Genomic DNA, 22,285 nt, shown 5'->3' with positions numbered 1-22,285 from the left:
TTTAGAGGGAGACAGAGAGAGAGCGCCACCACATGTGGGGGGGGCAAAGGGAAAGAGAGACTTTTTATTTATTGATTTGACAGAGCAAGAGAGCACAAGCAGAGTGATTGGGAGAGGGAAAGGGAGAAACAGGCTTCCTAGTGAGCAGGGAACCTGATGTGGGGCTCAGTCCCAGGACCCTGAGATCAGGACCTGAGCTAAAGGCAGACACTTAACCGATTGAGCCACCTGGGCACTCTGAGAAAGAGAATCTTAAGCAAACTCCACACTCCGCGCTGAGCCCAATGCATAGCTCGATCCCAGGATCCTGAGTGCATGACTTGAGCCAAAATCAAGAGTTGGACACTTAACCCACAACCTACTCGGGCACCCCTCTGCCAAGTTTCTCTTAATGTAAAGTAAGAAAACTAATGGCAGATTTCCTTTAGTGGGTTCTGCATGATGCTAAGGAATGTTCATAAGGTTTTTTGTTTTTTTTTTTTTCCAATTTATTTATTTTCAGAAAAACAGTATTCATTATTTTTTCACCACACCCATTGCTCCATGCAAGCCGTGCCCTCTATAATACCCACCACCTGGTACCCCAACCTCCCACGCCCCCGCCACTTCAAACCCCTCAGACTGTTTTTCAGAGTCCATAGTCTCTCATGGTTCACCTCCCCTTCCAATTTACCCAGATTCCCTACTCCTCTCTAACGCCCCTTGTCCTCCATGCTATTTGTTATGCTCCACAAATAAGTGAAACCATATGATAATTGACTCTCTCTGCTTGACTTATTTCACTCAGCAGAATCTCTTCCAGTCCCGTCCATGTTGCTACAAAAGTTGGGTATTCATCCTTTCTGATGGAGGCATAATACTCCATAGTGTATATGGACCACATCTTCCTTATCCATTCATCCGTTGAAGGGCATCTTGGTTCTTTCCATAGTTTGGCGACCGTGGCCATTGCTGCTATAAACATTGGGGTACAGATGGCCCTTCTTTTCACGACATCTGTATCTTTGGGGTAAATACCCAGGAGTGCAATTGCAGGGTCATAGGGAAGCTCTATTTTTAATTTCTTGAGGAATCTCCACACTGTTCTCCAAAGAGGCTGCACCAACTTGCATTCCCACCAACAGTGTAAGAGGGTTCCCCTTTCTCCACATCCTCTCCAACACATGTTGTTTCCTGTTTTGTTAATTTTGGCCATTCTAACTGGTGTAAGGTGATATCTCAATGTGGTTTTAATTTGAATCTCCCTGAGGGCTAATGATGATGAGCATTTTTTCATGTGTCTGATAGCCATTTGTATGTCTTGATTGGAGAAGTGTCTGTTCATATCTTCTGCCCATGTCTTGATGTGTTTGTCTGTTTTGTGTGGGTTGAGTTTGAGGAGTTCATTATAGATCCTGGATATCAACCTTTTGTCTGTACTGTCATTTGCAAATATCTTCTCCCATTCCGTGGGTTGCCTCTTTGTTTTTTTGACTGTTTCCTTTGCTGTGCAGAAGCTTTTGATTTTGATGAAGTCCCAGAAGTTTATTTTCGCTTTTGTTTCCTTTGCCTTTGGAGACGTATCTTGAAAGAAGTTGCTGTGGCTGATATCAAAGAGATTACTGCCTGTGTTCTCCTCTAAGATTCTGATGGATTCCTGTCTCACGTTGAGGTCTTTTATCCATTTTGAGTTGGTCTTTGTGTATGGTGTAAGAGAATGGTCGAGTTTCATTCTTCTACATATAGCTGTCCAGTTTTCCCAGCACCATTTCTTGAAGAGACTGTCTTTTTTCCACTGTATATTTTTTCCTGTTTTGTCAAAGATTAATTGACCATAGAGTTGAGGGTCCATATCAGGGCTCTCTACTCTGTTCCACTGGTCTATGTGTCTGTTTTTATGCCAGTACCATGCTGTCTTGGTGATCTCAGCTTTGTAATAAAGCTTGAAATCAGGTAAGGTGATGCCGCCAGCTTTATTTTTGTTTTTCAACATTTCCTTAGCGATTCGGGGTCTCTTCTGATTCCATACAAATTTTAGGATTATTTGCTCCAGCTCTTTGAAGATTGCCGGTGGAATTTTGATCGGAATGGCATTAAAAGTATAGATTGCTCTAGGCAGTATAGACATTTTAACAATGTTTATTCTTCCGATCCAAGAGCATGGAATGGTCTTCCATCTTTTTGTGTCTTCTTCAATTTCTTTCATGAGTGTTCTATGTTCATAAGGTTTTAAGCAATATTTACGTGTGATACTTCTTTTTAAAAGACCATGTTCAGGGGTGCCTGGGTGGCTCACTGGGTTAAAGCCTCTGCCTTCGTGCCTCAGGTCATGATCCCGGGGTCCTACTCTTTGCATAGCAGGGACTCTGCTTCCCTTCATCTCTCTCTGCCTGCCTCTCTGCCTACTTGTGATCTCTGTCTGTCAAACAAATGAATAAATACTTAAAAAAAAAAGATCAGGGGCGCCTGGGTGGCTCAGTGTGTTAAGCCGCTGCCTTCGGCTCGGGTCATGATCTCAGGGTCCTGGGATCGAGTCCTGCATCGGGCTCTCTGCTCAGCAGGGAGCCTGCTTCCCTTCCTCTCTCTCTGCCTGCCTCTCTGCCTACTTGTGATCTCTCTCTGTCAAATAAATAAATAAAATCTTTAAAAAAAAAAAAGATCATGTTAATAACTCTATGTGCCCCATTCTTGCTTTGCCAAGTAGGTATTTATTATCCTCACACCTACAGATAACTTTCATTACAACCTGTTCATTTATATGTTTTTCCAGCAGTGGGAAACATCAGCACAAAGGATGGTTCAGGCCTCGGTGCAGATTTGCTGACTATTGCAGTCCATGATAAGATAACTATAAAAATTGAGAAAAATCATTTTGAAACTTTTATAGCAATTTGACATTCTCACAGCATCCAGGCATATAGTAATTTTTCTAATAATTTATTTTTATTGCATTTTATAAAAGTTCAGTCTGCAGTATATTGGAATTAAAGATAATAACAATCCTTCACCAGTTTGAGAAGCACCTCTAGCACAGGCTTCTTTTTAGCTGCTTAGAAAAACATTTTCTTGTTTGTGTTTGGTTTTTAATTTTCTAGGGCCCTCTCTTTCATGGGAATGAGTATCTGTCTGGCTCTGATGTTCATTTCTTCCTGGTATTACGCCATTGTAGCTATGGTAATAGCTGGTATGATCTACAAGTACATCGAGTACCAAGGGTGAGTCTGTGGATTTGACCTTAATTACTGCTACAGGTATCAAAATGGACTAGTTAGGTAGAGCCAGCTCAATGAAAATTACATTAAGGATCCAGACAGCTTCATTTAACTGCAACTAAACTCTATAACCCCAAATTCTTTTAGCCATCTTACAAACACAAACTACAGAATCAATAAGGGGAACCCATTGAGGAAGTATGAACAGATCAATTTAAAAAGTTGCTAGAATTGGGACGCCTGGGTGGCGCAGTTGGTTGAACGACTGCCTCCGGCTCAGGGCGTGATCCTGGAGTCCCGGGATCGAGTCCCACATCAGGCTCCCAGCTCCATGGGGAGTCTGCTTCGCTCTCTGACCTTCTCCTCGCTCATTCTCTCTCTCACTGTCTCTCTCTCTCAAATAAATAAAATAAAATCTTTAAAAAAAAAAAAATAAAATAAAAAGTTGCTAGAAGGACATGTCAAAATAATGATATTAAAGTCTAACACAAATATAAGTATTTTTGCTTCCCTCTTCAGTTAAGGTATAATCTCTGAAATGAAAAAGAAATTAATACTGAGAAACTTCATAACAACAAGATTACAGAAAAAACTTAAAAAATTAGGAATAAATAACACTGGTTCAGAAGATTACATTGAATTTTGCTTTCTCCCCATTATTTTCAAAATTAAATTAATCTTTGTGTCTGTTGTAATTTCCTTCTCCAAATTGCTATTTTACATCATTGCTTTTGAAACAGTTACATAGAAGAATGAGCAAGTGATCCTTCCAGCCTTTGTTTTGAATTGTTTATTGTACAGTGTGGTGAACTGCTGAAGGGCAATATGGGTCTGCTTTTCGTGGGTTTATTATGTTAAGAGCATTATATTAATAATTAATATGAGTTTTAATTTTCAACTGCATGCATATATGTTAGTTTTAGAAAGAGGAAAAAAAAACCTTGTTTTGAAATTATACTTGCTATAGTTGATACTTGTCTCTGCTTTTTTCTCTTTTTTCTCCCAGAGCGGAGAAAGAGTGGGGTGATGGAATCCGTGGGTTGTCCCTCAGTGCAGCCCGGTTTGCTTTGCTCCGGCTGGAAGAAGGACCACCACACACTAAAAACTGGAGGTAAAGAGATCAATAGAGCTTAGTGATAGGATGTTTGGCACATGGTTAACACACACAACTGTGTGCTTCAGTGATTATAGGATAAGGAATTCAGGTGGCTCAAAGAATTGGTGTGAAGGACCTGTTTTGAATGATTCCACATCCTTCGTATTTTATTCTCTTTGCTTCATGGGATAGCTGATCTAGACTTCTGCCATTTTTTGTTCCTTGCAGAATGATCAATCTGTGGTAATACTGGGAGGATTCAAATAAACTACAGCCTCATCCTATTGTTTCCTCTAATCTCTTCCTTCTTCCCATTTACATGTTTTATTTAGATCTCCTGAATTAAAGGGTAGAATTTATCATTCTGTTCCCCAAACTCAAAGTGTTTTTTCCCTCCCACTCTCCCACCAACCTCTTTACAGGCCTCAATTACTTGTATTACTGAAATTAGATGAAGACTTACATGTCAAGCATCCTCGCCTCCTCACCTTTGCCTCACAACTTAAAGCCGGAAAGGGTCTCACTATTGTGGGCTCTGTCATTGTGGGGAACTTCCTGGAGAACTACGGGGAAGCTTTAGCTGCTGAGCAGGTAAGAGTCAAGACATATTGACTTAGTGGAATTTAGCTTATCATTTTGTGATGTTAAGTTGTCAGACATTATATTTCTAAGTTAATTGCTTTCCTGCATGTTCTGGGAGGTTTCCTTCTTAGTGCTAACTTTTGAACAATCATCGTCTCCCAAATAATAAGATGAACCAGAAGATAATAATTTATGTTTTCCATTTAAAAAGCGTTAAGGGGTTTGAAGTGGCGGGGGGGTGGGAGGTTGGGGTACCAGGTGGTGGGTATTATAGAGGGCACGGCTTGCATGGAGCACTGGGTGTGGTGAAAAAATAATGAATAATGTTTTTCTGAAAATAAATAAATTGAAAAAAAAAGTTACTAAAATTTCAAGATTGTCAAGGCTAAGCACTGTTTCCAAATAGACTCTAAACGTTGACTCAGGCCTCAGAGAAGTCATGTAAATAAATCTATCCTTTGAAATGTGGAGATGGTTCTGCTCATTCTGATGATAAGGGGCCATGAACAACTTTCCTTTCTTCTTACCAGCCTACATTGGTATGTAGTCATGACCAAGGTTGCTTTACTTTTGATTAACTTTCCAAGTGTAAGTTCTCCCTAAAGAAGAAAGCGGTTTTGACTCGAATACTTACTTTAATGATAAAACCAACCCTGCTGTTCAGAGAAACGTATAATTACTTTTCAAAAATTTTACTGGATTTCATTTTGGAATACTTTGAAACCCTAAAAACTAGAAATACTTGAAGAAACACTAGTCTGGAATGATGGTAAAAATAAATAAAAAGCACAGGGTTGGAAATCAATAAACCTTGCTTATTACCCTTGCTACACCACTGACTTAATCTCTGCCTTCAGGAAAATCCTGTCTTACTTCTATGCCATTATTCCCTTCGTCTTTCCACTAAGAGAGTGGAGTAAGAATAAATGAAATATTATCTCAAATAGGCTGAATAAGTAATAGTAAAGCAAAGACAGTGGTCATCAGTAATCACCATTAAAATATCAAAACAGATGGAAATAAGAGAAATGAAAACACATACCTGAGAAAATTCTTAAGTGAAACTGAATCATCATATTGAGTTTCTAATAGTATGAGTCATGGCATCAGGGTGATTGAGGAAGGAAGCAGATCATGTTCACACTCTGCCTGGTCAGTTAAGAAAGAATATTGAATATTTGTTTTATGAAGAGCCCTGTTCTTGATTTGTTTGGTATGTTACAGAGGAAAAGGTGGAAAAACTCTATGTAGTCAACCAGCACTATATGTAGTAAGCACTTAGAGAATGAAAAAGGGTGAAGCAATTCAGCATTGAGGTTCTCTTTTTCAGACTATAAAGCATCTAATGGAGGCAGAGAAGGTGAAGGGGTTCTGCCAGCTGGTGGTGGCCGCCAAGCTGAGGGAGGGCATTTCCCACCTCATCCAGTCATGTGGCCTTGGAGGCATGAAGCACAACACGGTGGTGATGGGATGGCCTAATGGTTGGCGCCAGAGTGAAGATGCCCGAGCATGGAAGACTTTTATTGGTACAGAACACTTTTCATTTTATCCAAAGGGCCCAAATAGGGGATATAGTCAAACCTCTGTTGCCTTAGTCCCACCCCATAGCCTCCAAAGTAGAGACTGTGCCATTGCTGAAGCATAGTCCTATAAGGGCACCTAAATAACTACTAACAATAATAACCTTATTCTCCTCACCCCCTCCAGCTTTATATTATGTTCATGAATTGTTTATCTCTGTCAAGTATCATGCTAGGAGTTTTCTCTGAAATTGCCCAGTTTTCATTTATGATCTGCCACACTGACATTCTCACAGGAATTGGAAGGATTGTCTTTCATCAAAATCTCCAGAATTCACATAACCCCCCAACCTTAGAAATGCAGTGATCGGAATTTAGTAATGTAAATCATGGTTCTGAATCTAATTCTGTTAGTTATTCAGATTTTTCTTAATGATTGTTGTTACCCGATGAGGTATAACCAACCCACTATGTAAACAGAACACTTTGCTTAAAGAAATGTAAAAAACAAAAAAACACAAAACAAAACAAAAAAAAAAAACCACAACCAACCCAAAAACCATTATCCTTGCTTTCCTGACATGGTAGGAAGCAAGGCAAGTGTGAGGAGTCTTCTCTGTTTGTCCTGATTCTGTTTTCTCCCTAGGCACAGTTCGAGTGACAACTGCTGCCCATCTGGCCCTGCTGGTGGCTAAAAACATCTCCTTCTTTCCCAGCAATGTGGAGCAGTTTTCTGAGGGCAACATTGATGTGTGGTGGATTGTGCATGATGGGGGCATGCTCATGTTACTGCCTTTCCTACTCAAACAGCACAAGGTACGTTAGATACCTTTGGGAAAAAAAGTCTTTCTCCCTTAATATCTGTCCTGGTTCACTAGGCTGACCCTTTCCCTCTGATTATAGTGTTGGGGCTTAGGATCAGAGGAGCTGGGGATTTTTCTTAGCATTCCCATGATCCTAGTTCCAACTGTATGAGAAGTAGTCTTTTTTCTATTTGATACCTATCTCCAAGTGAAATTCAGCAAATTAATAAAGTTCCATATGAGCTCTTGGAGAAACATTGACAAGTGAAACACATCCATTTAAAAGAAAAAAAGACCAAAGTCTCTCAAATACTGGAAACCTCTGTTCGGATGTTTGTGTATCTTATACATATGCATGCTCATCCTTTGGTAAGACTAATTAAGCTGAACTTTAAAATTTAACTTTAAAAGTTAAAATAGTCAAGCAGAGAGAGTCAATTATCATATGGTTTCACTTATTTGTGGAGCATAACAAATAGCATGGAGAACATGGGAAGATAGAGAGGAGAAGGGAGTTGGGGGAAATTGGAAGGGGAGGTGAACCATGAGACACTATGGACTCTGAAAAACAATCTGAGGGTTTTGAAGGGGTGGGGGGTGGGAGGTTGGGGTACCAGATGGTGGGTATTAGAGAGGGCACGGATTGCATGGAGCACTGGGTGTGGTGCAAAAATAATGAATACTGTTATGCTAAAAATGAATAAAAAATAAATTAAAAAAAAAGTTAAAATAGTCACTTTTAGAATCTGCATGGGGCCATCAATATGCTATCCGAATACAGCACCCTCCTAATGTATTCTTTGTCCCCTTTTGCTGGTTTTCTTGTTAGGAAATTAAGAACTTCTTTTTTTTTTTTTTTTAATTTTTTTTTAAAGATTTTTTTATTTATTTGACAGAAATCACAAGCAGGCAGAGAGGCAGGCAGAGAGAGAGGGGAGGAAGCAGGCTCCCTGCGGAGCAGAGAGCCCGATGCGGGGCTCGATCCCAGGACCCTGGGATCATGACCTGAGCCGAAGGCAGAGGCTTTAACCCACTGAGCCACCCAGGCGCCCCAAAATTAAGAACTTCTTAAAGTTGTTTTTAATGTGTTTCTTAGTCAAGCTTTTGCTCTCATACAACAGTATCCAGTTAGAAGCTAAAAACAAATACCCTGATACTACAGGAAGGTTGTCCAAAGCAAAAAATGTCTTGTGTTTTAGCAATCACTCTTTTTTTGGGGGGAGGGGGACTTCTTGCATCTAACTTGCCATAATGGTACTTTCTCAGGTGTGGCGAAAATGTAGCATACGGATCTTCACAGTAGCCCAACTAGAAGACAACAGTATTCAGATGAAGAAGGACCTGGCTACCTTCCTCTACCACTTACGCATTGAAGCAGAGGTGGAAGTGGTGGAGATGGTGAGAAAGCGGAGTTTGAGATCAAACAGACCACCCTTCCCCCGTTTCCTACCCTGTCTTCCTAGAACTTTTTCTGGTTTGGGAAATCGTTCAGCTGCAAATGTGGATTAATCCCTTAGTTTTGACAGAGCCCTAATACATTGATCTAGATAAGTAGAATATGTATGTTTTGTGTATTTGGTGTTGTTTTTTTAATTTTTGCTTTCTTGTTTGTTGTACAGCCTTTATATTTCTCCCAGATTCTTGTCTGCTTAATATGGTTTTATTAAGTTTTAATTCATTTATGCATGTTAAAATCACACACAGCTTTTTAAAAATAACCTGGCAGTATTTAAAAAAAAGACTAGAGTTTGTATTTTGTTTCAAGGAAATATATATGTAATGGTTAGATTACAGAAAGGAATGTCAGTGCTTCTATGTTTGATAGTTCATAATATTATATAACTCAGTAACTTAACAAAATAGGGGTGTAACGTAGGTTGATATTGTGGTACTTTCTCTGGCTTAATTTAGCAAATGGAAATGAAAGTGAGTGGTTCAGTTCTTCTTTCTCCTTTGTGCTTGTTGCCCACTCTGCGTTGTCTATGGCAGCATGACAGTGACATATCCGCTTACACTTATGAGCGCACCCTGATGATGGAGCAAAGGTCCCAGATGCTCCGACACATGCGACTGTCCAAAACAGAGCGGGACAGAGAGGTGAGACCTTCCTGCATTCACTGAATCCTAGTCTGTCACTGAGAGGGATGATACTGTATTATTCTCATAGAATGACCCATTCTTTCCATCTCACTTTATCAGTTCTTCCACTATAACCACATTATTGTTTGAAAATAATTGAAGCTAAAGCATGAGAGGAAACTGGGTATAGAGGTCATAGCTGTGTTGGCCTCTCCTCAGGCACAGTTGGTGAAGGACCGGAACTCAATGCTGCGATTGACCAGCATTGGCTCTGATGAGGATGAAGAGACAGAGACCTACCAGGAGAAGGTGCACATGACTTGGACAAAAGACAAGTACATGGCATCCCGAGGACAAAAGGCTAAGTCGATGGAAGGATTCCAAGACCTGCTTAACATGCGTCCGTAAGTTTTCCAACACACAATCTTACCACATAACACAGTATCCTAGTCAGTGGCATACATGTGACTTTGCCTGGATACAGAGGATGAAGTATCTTCTTCATTTCACCCCAAATCTAGCCATCTCTCTGTTACTTGCCTGTGCATATCAGCTACGAGTTAACATTGTGCATAAACTAACCACCCTTCTTTCTCAGCATACTGTGTTCCTGGCATAAAACAAGCAAATGTAGAATGAGAAAACCCAGGGTATAAGGAAATCATTTGTTCATTACATTATTCATAGTCAAAGCAAAAAAGCTCTGTATCTCAGTGTTTTTAAAATTGGCTATAGCCTAGCTTTCTCTTTGCCTTAACCATCTGTTTCTCCCTTTCACCCGCCCAGGGACCATTCCAACGTAAGACGGATGCACACAGCAGTGAAACTCAATGAGGTTATAGTTAACAAGTCCCATGAAGCGAAGCTGGTTTTGTTGAATATGCCTGGGCCACCCCGAAACCCTGAAGGTGATGAAAACTGTATCCTTTCCAAGAGTGGAGCTACCAGTAGGGAAGGTCTTAGCCTGTTTCTTAGATGAGACCACTAGATAACCTTAAGTCATTGCCTGTGCCCATGTTTCTCTCTCAAGGAGGGAAGGCCGTTAAAAGTCTTTGGTAAGGGTTCTTACACAGCAGTGAGATTGATCTTCTTTGGGGGAGTTGGGTATATATATTCTCTCTGAACCCTAAAGAGAGTTTTTAGGTGGTAAACTTGCAAAATGACTTCTGATATTTACAGCATAGAACCCTTTCTGAAACAGTCCTAGAGATGCAGTACCTACGTCCTTTCTTCTTTTCAGGCTCCATCCATTTTGCAAAGCCCCTTACTTATGGATGTAGTTAGGAGAGAAGCAGTTTCAGTTAAATCTCCTCTGAGGGGTAAAAAAAGATAAGGATTTTTCTTCATACCCTGATCGCAGGATTTTTTTAAGTGGGACCCCTTCAGAAATGCAATGGTATAGACTGGCCCATTCCCATCACTACCTTTAAGAAAATAGGTAAATCTCTTTAAGAAAAAGAGATTAAGAAAAAAAAAAGCACTGGCAGAAAAATCTGATTTGAGCTACTTCACTTAGAAATTACTTGGGTTCTCTCTAGCACCCTTATAAGCTGTCCTGTTGTGGCTTTTTCCTCTTTTTTGGCTTATTTTAATGTAGTACAAACACATTACTTAAAAGTTTCCTCATTTGTAAAATAACTTTTAGAAAAAAGTCTAACAAATGATGGTCTTAGATTATATACATAAAGGAGTTAGATCCCTAGGTTATGTCACAGTGTTAAATTGAACCAGAGTTCAGACCTCTCCAACTCTTGAGTTGTTAAAATTGTTAAAACAAGCATGTTAATTTTGCAGTTTTGAGTCAGATGAACCCTGATTATCATAATGTCAGGTTATAAAGTGTGATGATCTCCCACCTGTTTGTCTCCTTGACCGATTCGGAAGACATGGAGTTCCTGGAAGTGCTCACCGAGGGACTAGAGCGAGTCCTCCTGGTCCGAGGTGGTGGCAGTGAAGTGATTACCATTTATTCATAATCTATTCCTGAAGACTCTGCTTGGCCTCACCTTTCCTAAAAGGCTTCCATTCTCCAATGGAAGTGCCAGCTCTTTACTACTGCTCCCATCAAGTAGAGGTCCGGGTTCTGTACACATCACACTGAACTCTTGACAAGCTGAGCCTCAAGTACTTGTGCAAAGAAGTACACATAGTTTTGCTCTTCGCTGTCATATGATCTGCTGTCCTTACAGAAGAAGCAGATACTTCCTCGATATCAGAACACTGGTCAAGTCCTAAAAGCCATGTCTGTACTAGTTGAAGGCAAATTAGAATTAACAAGCTAAACCATTAAAGTGAATTGGCAAAAGGGGTGCTAGAAATTCAAGAAGACAAAAAGTAAAGTACATGTCCACCATGGAGGGGGAATCTCAGAAGTCATGGTTCAGTGATGAAACCATGGGGGTAACAGCCAGAGACACAGCTTCATCATATGAAAGAATTCATGGCCAAGTATGTGGGGACCTAACATCCTTGTGGAGATAACCTGTGCCCAAGATGAAAACCTTTTTTATAGCTGATTTTCTTTAATGTATCCACTGCTCTCCAGGACTCTTTTTATATTAGGGTACTATACAAAAACTAAAACATGGCTATGGCTACAGCTTCTGCTTCTTCCTCCAAAACAAGATTCCCCCAGAATATCAGGTTTAAGTATACATACTGTGTCGGTTTATATGTCATCTGGTTCTCAAAACCCATTCTACGGTTAAGATGGTAATACAGGCATTGTTATCCTGGAAGTTGTTTTTTTAAAGGTAAAAGAATTTCTTTCAGGTTCTTTTCAATGGCTAAATTAAGGAAACTCCAAATTAAGATCTGCTGAAACAATCTGTAGTTACCTGTGTGACATGGTCAAAACATACAAATTGTTATCTAAAAAATCTAGATGATGATACACATTGACCAGTAGTTTCTCCTCTCCTTTCTTTTATGCCCTCCAGGTTAATAGACACAGGTCCAAAATCATAGGAATAAACTAGGAAGACTGGCTAAAATCCTTCTCTAAAAGCTTGGACTTCTGTCTTTTAAAGGGGGAACCCAGCAATGGAATTCAAAGTTCTAGAGCCATACTCCTTCCGTAGTGCCAAAGATTGAGCTGCTGCTACACTCCCTACCTGCTTCACTAAAGTGGCATACGATTGGCATTGACCTGGTTCAAGAAACTTACTTTTAACTCAGAAACCTATGGACTCATTTCCAAAGCCATAGCAAAGACTTGAGGCACTCAACTCACCTAAGCGCCCAGAGTAGGAGCGTTTTTCTTTTATCGATTTCATTCTTCATTGTGACTGTAGGAACTTGGCTCTGAACTAAGATGATCCAGTCCAACAGTCCTCTTCTTTTCCAGTTGTTTTCAGAAAGCTCTGTGTGTCAAGGAAGCACTTGTACAAGCTTAGCTTTTTATTTGCTCTTCATAAAACATTTATTGGTCATTTTAATTTACCGGTCATAAAACACCTAGCTTTCAAGCATAGGGAAACTACCTTGAGTGGTAATTGCAAATATGTGTGAAATGTTCCTTTTATAGGATAAGTATTTAGAAAAACTATTTTGCCTGTATTCATGACTGCTTTCGAATCACTTTTATTAATGGTAAAAAGTGCCACTCTTTTTTGATCACCCAATAGAATATGGAGCAAGCAAACCTAGGTACCAGCAGATTATTCATTTGACTCTAATGGACAGAGAAAACTCTTCAGTATGGCTTAAGAAATTGAGTATTTTGTTCCCTTTGCTCTTTTTTCAACCTCAAGACTCAGTCGGGGTAGCAAAGCAAACACAATCTCTTAAGTATTTTTTCCTGCTCCTTCCTGCAGAGGGTAGAAGTGTTGTTTACAGTTTCCACTGTAATACTCTATAGCTTAGCTGAGTCCACAGTAGTGGAACAGGTTCTCTAGGATCCAAGATACTGAAGCCCTGCCCAGGAATTCCTCTACATTTACACACATCCTCTGGCCAAAGTGGTTGATACGTACTTTTTTTTTTCCAGATAGAAAAAACATGAGCAGAAAACAAGGTTAGTTTTAGAAGAGCTTTTTGTGGTTGGAGTTCTCTAAGAATCTTTTAAAGTTAGTGGCTATTAATACAGCCACTACTTCAGCCCCTAAAACATAAAATCACCATTACATAGGAAAATGGTTATTAGGCCAGATTTAAACTCCTCTCTGTCTAGAGCATTTCATGTCCATGTGTTGCTTATGTTGTTTGTCTGCAAAGTGTCTTATCTCTTCTAATCACTGCAAATAAAGCAATACTGAAAACTTGATAAGAGAGAATGCACCTTAGGGGAAGGGGCTTTTGTTTCAAGAAGGAAGAGAAAGGAAAGACCTCTTCCTGCCTTTTGAATAAGATGGAGCTTTTAAGTCTTAGCTAAAATTTACCAGGGCAGGTTATAGCTATCCATCCTCCAGTTGCTGGCCCTCTGCTTTCTGAAGCTATGTTAAAAGCTGAAGTCCGAATTGCAGCATCTGCTCAACAGGTGCCCGGTTCCTTTTGGCAGGGGAAAGTTCATTACCTTGTATCTTCCTTTGCCTCAGATTCTGTGGCCCTAACTAGCCCACCAATCCTCACTCCCCCTAAATGTGTTTAAAAACCCCTTACTGTGGATATTAAAGTAGCAATTACACTGTAAGCATATTTATGTGCTCTTTTTGTCTGGTTTGTTTTTCTTTTCATCATGTATAATCTGAATCCAGCATTAGTTTCTCACATCTTCCACAAGTGTCTCCAAGAGAATTTCTATGTCCCAGCTTGTGTTAAATAGAAGTGAAATATTAAGGAAAATAGATTTAAGGGAAACCTGTGCAACTTTTTTTTTAAGCATTGTTCTCAACCATTTAATTTATTGAAAGGAGATGCTGCTGTGGTTCTTGATTTAGCAGCAACCATTCTTTTGTTTACATAGTTAGAGTTTTTTTTTGCTCTGTACTGGAAACATAAATAAAGTTTTCTACATTATTTTCAGTCAAGGGTTGTGGTACAGTTTCTTTGTGTTTGGAGTGATACATACATTCTTTCTGGGATTCATCTCCTTACCATGGAGTAAAGAGAGCTTCGGGCTCCTTTCAGCATGAGTGATAACGTTAAGAGTTAGTATGCTGAGAAGGAGCCACTGGGCACAAAAAGAAGATTGTAAATGAGATCCCGATACACAGGCACCAGGGGCTTCCTTCTCCTCTTCACAGAAGCAGTCCTCCACCGCTGAACTCCATCCTCTGAAAATAGAAAAGGTAAACAGGTGATTGGTGAATTGGTGTTGAACTAACTTATGGAACCAAGTACTTCATTTAATCACAGTCTATTTAGCCTTATCCTTAAAAAATTAACTTTCAAACTCCCAAGGGATCTTATTTCTTACGAAATAAGCTCTAGTACCAACTCAAACCCCCCATAATCAGATGGGTCTGCTATTTACATTACAACTGCCCAAAATTTAACTTCTCCTTTGCCTTACCTCAGGGGGTTCAATGAAGGCTAACCAGTCTGATGCATGTGTAGGCAACAGTCCCATTGACTGGCACTTATAAACAGCCAATGCCAAACCCATGAGGTTTCCAATGAGATACACCAAACCCTGAAGAAACTTCTGGCTTGAACTTTCTAGCATCTTGAAAGCTGTTGGGGTAATAAAAAGTTTCAAAACCAAAACAACTTTTTTTTAATAGGATATATGTTAAAATAATAGAGATTAAAATTAAACTAATAGAGATCCAAAGTAAGATAGCAAATAGGACCATTAAAAGTGAACAAAAAGCCATGATAAGCTCCATTTCCCTCCACCATGCCACCACCTCTACCATCACCACCCTGCAAACCCTCCCTCCTGGCAACTAGCCAAAAGCAATATGAAAGATTTTCATGGATTTCACTAAAATTTGTCTTTAATTTTTAAAATTTAAGAAAGGGTTGTTGTATCAAGAATACTTACTGGCTGAAATGGCCATAAGTGCCTGAATGGGCCGCCAAGCCATCATACACACCATCATAGTAGGGAAGATGGAGATAGTATTGCCTGCCATGTACATGATGAAGAGGTTCATGGGAATCTGCTTGAGGGGACCCAAGGCGATGTCCCAGCAGCGCTAAAACAAAACACAATTTTAACCTATGATCTCTATCTTCAGTCCCGCATTTAAAAAAATTTTTTATTAACATATAATGTATTATTTGCCCCAGGGGTACAGGTCTGTGAATCATCAGGCTTACACATTTCACAGCACTCACCATAACACATACCCTCCCCAGTGTCCATAACCCAGTCACCCTATCCCTAACCCCCACCCCCCAAACAACCCTCAGTTTGTTTCGTGAGATTAAGAGTCTCCCTCCAATTTGTCTTGTTTCATTTTTTTCCTTCCCTGGCCCCCATCAGTACCCCCCCTGCCTCGCAAATTCCTCATATCAGAGTGATCATAAGATAACTGTCTTTCTCTGATTGTTCAGTCCCACATTTACTGATGTTAAAGTCAAATGAACACAATTCCCAATTCTGTGCTCTTGACTGAGCTGACTCCACAGTTCCACCACCTCTGTCTGCCCTTCTCCATGTTGTCACAGGAAGCCTGTTCTTGGCTTAAGGTTTAAAAATAAAATAAAATAAACCTTAGGTTTAAAAATAAGGCATCCTCCCCATTTGTTATATTTTTTCCTACTGGTTCTTCAGAAGCCATTTTTTCCCCATGATCTAGCTTAAACAAACAAACAAACAAACAAAAACCCTTCCCTACTTTTGTTCTTATGCTTCTGCATCTCTCCTTTCCCCATCTAAAACTGAAATAGTTAAATCCATAGGGTGGGAGATTAGCACACCTCAATCAATAAAAGAACAAGCTGAGGGACACCTGGGTGGCTCAGTGGGTTGAGCCTCTGCCTCTACCTCAGGTCATGATCTTAGGGTCCTGGGATCGAGCCCCACATCAGGCTCTCTACTCAGCGGGGAGCCTGCTTCCCCCTCACTCTCTGCCTGCCTCTCTGCCTACTTGTGATCTCTCTCTGTCAAATAAATAAATAAAATCTTTAAAAAAAAAAAGCTGACAAATCAAGATATTAAGATCTAAATGACATTATTAACAAACTTAACTGACATATACAGAACATTGCATTTGGAGAATTCACATTCTTTTCAAACACACATGGGACATTTACAAAAGCTGATCACTTGCTGACCCTTGAAGAAAGTGTCAACTCAAAGAACCCAAATTATACAAAGCATGTTCTTATGCAATTAAGCTAAAATCAGTAAAAAGAAAACTGAAAATTCCCTACACATTGGAATTAACAAATGTATTCTAAATAATCCATAAATAAAAGAATAAATTACAATGGAAACCAGAAATACTGTTAACAAAAAGCCACATATTAACATTTGTGGGACACAGAGTACTGAAAATTTTATAATAAATACATACTTAGAAGACTAAAAGTGTCTATTTCTTCCTTTTTGCAATTTTTGTAAGTTTAAAGTTCCAGTTAACATACAGTGTAATATTAGTTTCATGTGTACAATATAATGACTCAACACTTCCATACAATGCTTAGTGCTCATCACAAGTGCCCTCCTTAATCATCACCTCTTTCACCCATCCCCCCACCCACCTCCCCTCTGGTAACCATCAGTTTGTTCTCTATAGTTAACAGTCTGTTTCTTGGTTTGGCCCTCTCTCTCTTTTTCTTCCCTCTTTGCTCATTTGTTTCTTAAATTTCATATATGAATGGAATCATATGGTATTTGTCTTTCTCTAACTGACTTAATTTACTTAGCTTTATACCCGTTAGCTCCATCCATGTCATTCTCAGCATCTACTTCAAGTTAGAAAAAGGAACAAATTAAATACAAGGAAATGAAAAGGAAAAATGAGAAAAGAAATTAATTTTTCTTTAAATCAACAAGGCTAATGTCTTCTTTTGAAGATTAATAACATCAATACTGGTGAACCGGATGAAGGAAAAAGAAGAGAATTGTGCAACACTGGGAATAAAAGAGGGAAAATTCTATAGTTCTTGCAGTGTATTAAAGTGATCATATGAGCACCTGGGTGGTTCAGTGGGTTAAGCATCTGCCTTTGGCTCAAGTCATGATCCCAGGGTCCTGGGATCCAGTCCCACCTTAGGTTCCATGCTCAGCAGGGAGCCTGCTTCTCCCTCTGCTCCTCCCCCTGCTCATCATCATCTCTCTCTCTCTCTCTCTCTCAAATAAATAAAATCTTAGAGTGATCATATTATAAATTTGGGGAAACGGATAAATTCCTAAAAGAAATACCTAATGGCATAGTAAATTGAGTATTTAAATAGTCATAAAACTGTTTAAGAAACTGAATCTGTAATTAAGTCCAGATGGTTTCTCTTGGCAAATTCTGAACATTTAAAGAAAAGATAAACCCAGTCTTATATAAAAAATGAACATTCTACAACTCATTACATGGGGCCCCACAAATACCAAAAACCTGACAAGGACATTATGAGTGTAGTTTATAGATCGATACCACTCCTGAATCTAAATGCAAAAATCCTACTAAACAGAAGAGTAACAAAGTAAATCTAGCAATATTAGAAGAATATATCACTATCCATTTCAGCTTATTCACGTTAAAAGAAAAAATATTTGTAAGCAGTTCCCTGGTGTGTCACTTATATAAAAGATCATTTATCTGGGAATTTAAAGATCAAACCTGCCATAAAACAAAACTGTTCTAAAGTAAGTATAATAACCTACCTTCAACACCAGGCCATTTTAATCATACTTTCATGTTATTGTTCATATTACAAGTACCACGATGAAAAATGATAAAACTGTTCAAGAAAAGAACTGATACCAGCTGTCATTTTTATGTAAAAATCACTGCATTTCATGAAATGAAGATCACTTAGTATTAAGTGATTAATTAACAATATTAAGGCTAAGAGGAAAGAAAGTGCCAGGCACTATTCTGGGCACTTGGGAGACAAAATCTGCTTTCTTGGACCTTACAAGTATAAGGTAATAACTATATCATATGTATGAATGACATGGAGAAATGCAGTAAGTAGGAAAGGATAAGTAGGAAAACAGGATAGAGAGTGCCATGAGTAGGCTTCTCTAAGAAGGTAATATTTGGGAGACCTAAGGGAGATAAGAAAGCAAGTCACACAGATATCTGGGGGAAGAGTATTCCTGGAAGAGGGAAAGAACATGTACAAAAAGTATGAGATGGAAGCCTGCCTACTATTTTCAAGGAGCAGCAAGGAGACCATTCTGACTAGAGTGGAATGAAGAACAAAGGGGAAAGTGGTAAAAGAGGACTAGTGTCAGACTAGAAGGATAGGTAAGATAAGAAGTAGTGATAAGCAGCAAAAATGTTAGTCTGTTTTGAAGATAAAGCCAAAAGAATATCCTGACACACTGGTAAGGGAACTAGAGTAAAAGGATGACTTCAGGGATTCCTGGGTGGCTCAGATGGTTAATAAACAAAATTAAAAAAAAAAAAAAAGAAAGAAAGAAAAGAAAAAAAGATGACTTCAACTGTTAGGCACTGGCACCAATAGATCATCTTCAATCTACTTCCTTCTATGTTCAAACATCTCTTATTTTTCCAACTATTAAGCACTTTTACTACTGTAAATTAATCTCAAGCAGTTTACCAATATTAGGGGCAAGAGTCCCACAGTAGGATCCACATGCTGCCTGGGAGAGGAGGGTGGATGCGTAGGTCAGGACTGGCCTAAAAACTATTGTGATATCTATACCTCTGTACCTTCTCCACCAGGATCCGGTCTGTCTCTTGCACGCTGGTATCAGGCACTTGCTTGTCCAAGTAACCCACAGGGTACAGCGAGTCTCCCTGGCCACCGCCCCGGTCACTTCGGCTCCTAAAGAACCAAACCAAGAAACTAAAGCTGCAGGCTCCCACACTTCATATCCCACATTCCTGTTCTAATCATAGGCATAAAGACCCTCAGATGCACCTGCCCAGATTAGAGAAAGCCCTCGTGGGTTCGTCAGACCTTTGTCTATTGGGAGTAATGAAATAAGCATCTTTGGAATAACAAAAACCTCCACGGAGAAGCCGCTGGCTCCTCGGGAGCCGTCTTTGTGCCACCCATCATTTTCAGAGAGTTGTACTTGAGGGGTCGGGTTTTACTCCTCTGCGGCAGTTCTGGGGTAAAGGGCTCCTCACCTGCTGCCTCCTCCAGGCCCGCTCAGCTCAATGGCCCACTTGAAGCGCCGGCCTCGGTTGGCCACCAGGCTCCCCTGGGCCGTCATGGCAACGGCCTCCTACCAAAACTTTGAAGCTCCTTACTCTAAAGCGGGTCCCAGGCCCAAGTTCACTGACACCCGCTATTTCTTGGTCTCACTCTGCAAGCCCGCTTCCGGCGCGCAGCATAGACGTCACTTCCACCCCGGAAATTGGCGGGTGGAGGAGGGACTAGAAACTACTTGGAGGGGGAGAAGCTGCGTGGAGAGAGAATTTGACCATACTTACCTTCCTCTTTTCTGAGGATTTCTGTTGTGTGTTCCCCGACCTCTGAGGTCCGCTTGCGGGACAGTGGGAAAGTCCATACTCACTCTGGGTTAGGAATTGAAGCCAAGGACACCTGCTTGAGTTGCCTTCGCGCTCCCCCGAACCTGATTCAAATCTTTCAACCTGGTTTCACCATGGGTTTTGTGTAATCTTGAGCAAGTAATTTAGTAGCTTCCGAGTACTGAATGTCTGCCATGTCCCAAGAGCTTTGTGTTTATTATGTAAGTCACATTAACCCTGCGAGGTAAATAGTTCCATGCCCATTCTGGCCCAAAGCTAGGAAGCAGTGTGGAGATGGGAAGGCTCATGTGTTTGAGAATCAAATGGGCTCCTTTTGAATCCTAGCTTCTTTACTCGATTGTGTGACTTTGGACACGTTAAATATTTAACGCTTCAACCTCTTCAAGAGTTAGATTATCTATTTTCGAGGCTTGTGAGGTAAGGAAGTGCCCGCCACCTATGCATGATTTTTTTTTTTTTTTAAATTAAAAAATGCACACTAGTGGGGCGCCTGGGTGGCTCAGTTGGTTAAGCTTCTCCTTTCCCTTCAGGTCTTGATCTCAGGGTTCTGGATGGAGCCCTCTACAGGGCTTCCTGCTCAGTGGGGAGTCTGCTTCTCCCTCTTTGTCTGCCCTGCCCCCTCCCATCTCCTGTTCATCTTCTGTTGCTCACGCACTCTCTTTCACTCTCTCTCAAATAAATAAATTAATTAAAATCTTTTTTTTTTTTTTTAAAGGCGCACTGGTGATTGGATTTCGTATTGAGTTGTATACCTATATAATAATATAACCTGTTATTGAATATTTGTTTCCCGTTTTTTCCCTCCTTTTATAAAGTGTTTATAAACAGTATGTCTTTTCTTATTTCCTTAAGTTAAATTACTAGAAGTGCAGTTGCCGGATCAAAGACTATGCACATTCAAAGGAATTTTAAAATGCCTGCTAGCAAAATCGCACCTATTTGCATTTCACCAGCTTTATAGTATTTTTAAATTGGCGGTTTGAAAATGGTACTGTATTTTCAAACCCTAATTCCTTTGGCTCCAAGTTCTTTGATATGATTGTGTAGGAGTGAGGAAAGAGGAGTACTGTGAGAGTGTGGTTGGGAGGTAAGGTTGTAAAGGGCCAGTTAATGAGTTTGGACCCTTGAAAGTGATGGTGAACTGGAGATGCTGAAGCTTCCACCCCCACTTTTTTTTCTGTCTTTAAAAAGATTTGTGTTCATAGCAGACTGTTTGAATAAGGCAGTAATGGAAAAGGCTTTTCCCCTTCCAGTACATTCTAAAATGTTTATTTATCTGATCATAGGAAGATGGAAATTGTGGATTGCTTTCCTGTTTCATTCTACTTTTCTGCCTTTATCTGTTGTCTCTGATGAAACTTTGAGACTGATTTCAGATTTCACAAGGGTCTTGACCCTACTGGCCAATCTTCTTTGTCCCAGTGAAATCTGCGTAATAGCACTTATCACACTGCGTTTGTGTTTGTTGACATCCTCTGAGCACGTATCTACCTCCTCTTACTGCACTCTGTCCTAAATTCCTTGATGTTAGAATATATGTCAATTATATTTGATTCCACTGCCTAGAACATAATGTATTGAATGTTTAATGAATGTGAGTAAATTAATTGAAAGTAAATACAATACAGAACTCAATATACTATAATTACATTTACGTGAAAAAATGTAAAAACTAGAAGGGAATACATTTTAGAATATTATATGTTACATCCAATTAATGGTTTTCGTGCTATTTTTTTTATATTCAAGCTGTTCTGCTTCTTAAATAAATTATAAAGGAACACTTTTAAAAACATTGTCAGTCATTCAAATCATGTATTCCTTCCCTTTAAAAGTACTCCCCCATGTACTATAAAAATGTTTCAACTATAACCCAAATCAAGGTTGCTTTGGCCTCAGGTCAGTATGCGCCATTTATTCCTTTATCCTAGGAACCCTCATAGTGTTGTTTGCTAAAACATGTTCCAAAGAGCATGAAGACTGAGGTGAATATTGGAACTGAGCTGAAGAAGGATTCCAAGGTCAAACACATCTAAGAAAAATTACAGATGCTATTCTGCACACACACCATAGAGATTCTCAGTGAGAGAACATTAAAACCATGATAAATGATTCAATAAAGAATCTCCTTTAATTCTGCTTCCCATTCACCTAAATGAGAAGCTCCCCCCACCCTTTTTTCTCCTATCACATCTATTAACTTCCTATGGAGTCAGTGTTCCGTAGAATACAATGAAGGCAACTTCCTTTAAGCATGGCTAGAATTTTTCAGAAAGATGAAGGTACTTCTTTTTTTTTTTTTTAAAGATTTTATTTATTTATTTGACAGACAGAGATCACACGTAGGCAGACAGAGAGAGAGGAGGAAGCAGGCTCCCCGCTGAGCAGAGAGCCTGATGCGGCACTCATTCCCAGGACCCTGGGATCAAGACCTGAGTGGTAGGCAGACGCTTAACTGTCTGAGCCACCCAGGCACCCAAGATGAAGGTACTTCTTG

The 22,285-nt window shown here is 39.8% G+C and overlaps 2 protein-coding genes across 6 annotated transcripts in view; one reads left to right on the top strand and one right to left on the bottom strand.

Annotated features, from left to right (window-relative positions):
- The window catches only part of SLC12A6 (solute carrier family 12 member 6), a 90,880-nt gene extending 76,642 nt beyond the window's left edge, over positions 1 to 14,238 (top strand). For 3 of the 4 annotated variants that reach the window (XM_044230184.1, XM_044230183.1, XM_044230185.1), the window contains 10 exons: positions 3,075 to 3,194; positions 4,198 to 4,302; positions 4,710 to 4,878; positions 6,200 to 6,395; positions 7,036 to 7,205; positions 8,459 to 8,590; positions 9,182 to 9,289; positions 9,491 to 9,675; positions 10,058 to 10,191; positions 11,156 to 14,238. In XM_044230184.1, the coding sequence (XP_044086119.1) occupies positions 3,075 to 3,194; positions 4,198 to 4,302; positions 4,710 to 4,878; positions 6,200 to 6,395; positions 7,036 to 7,205; positions 8,459 to 8,590; positions 9,182 to 9,289; positions 9,491 to 9,675; positions 10,058 to 10,191; positions 11,156 to 11,247 (1,411 nt within the window). In that variant the 3' untranslated portion in view covers positions 11,248 to 14,238. Of the gene's footprint in view, positions 1 to 3,074; positions 3,195 to 4,197; positions 4,303 to 4,709; positions 4,879 to 6,199; positions 6,396 to 7,035; positions 7,206 to 8,458; positions 8,591 to 9,181; positions 9,290 to 9,490; positions 9,676 to 10,057; positions 10,192 to 11,155 lie in introns of those variants that run through there. The other variant, XM_044230186.1, reaches the window with a different exon arrangement.
- EMC4 (ER membrane protein complex subunit 4) lies at positions 14,079 to 19,625 on the bottom strand. Of its 2 annotated transcripts, XM_044230187.1 has the most exons (5): positions 19,423 to 19,625; positions 19,000 to 19,114; positions 15,198 to 15,351; positions 14,724 to 14,884; positions 14,360 to 14,484 (listed from the first exon to the last, which is right to left on the bottom strand). In XM_044230187.1, exons 1-5 carry the CDS (start codon positions 19,506 to 19,508, stop codon positions 14,449 to 14,451), a joined length of 552 nt encoding a protein of 183 aa, XP_044086122.1. In that variant the 5' UTR covers positions 19,509 to 19,625; the 3' UTR covers positions 14,360 to 14,448. The 2 variants fall into 2 exon arrangements, with proteins under 2 accessions (XP_044086123.1, XP_044086122.1); XM_044230188.1 differs by lacking the exon at positions 14,724 to 14,884 and having other exon boundaries at positions 14,079 to 14,484.
- Positions 19,626 to 22,285: the final 2,660 nt, after the last annotated feature.

Source organism: Neovison vison, chromosome 13 (assembly GCF_020171115.1).
Source record: "Neovison vison isolate M4711 chromosome 13, ASM_NN_V1, whole genome shotgun sequence".
NCBI classification, from domain to species: domain Eukaryota; kingdom Metazoa; phylum Chordata; class Mammalia; order Carnivora; family Mustelidae; genus Neogale; species Neogale vison.
The sequence above is the reverse complement of the archived record's forward strand: the minus strand, read 5'-3'. Positions and strand labels throughout refer to the sequence as shown.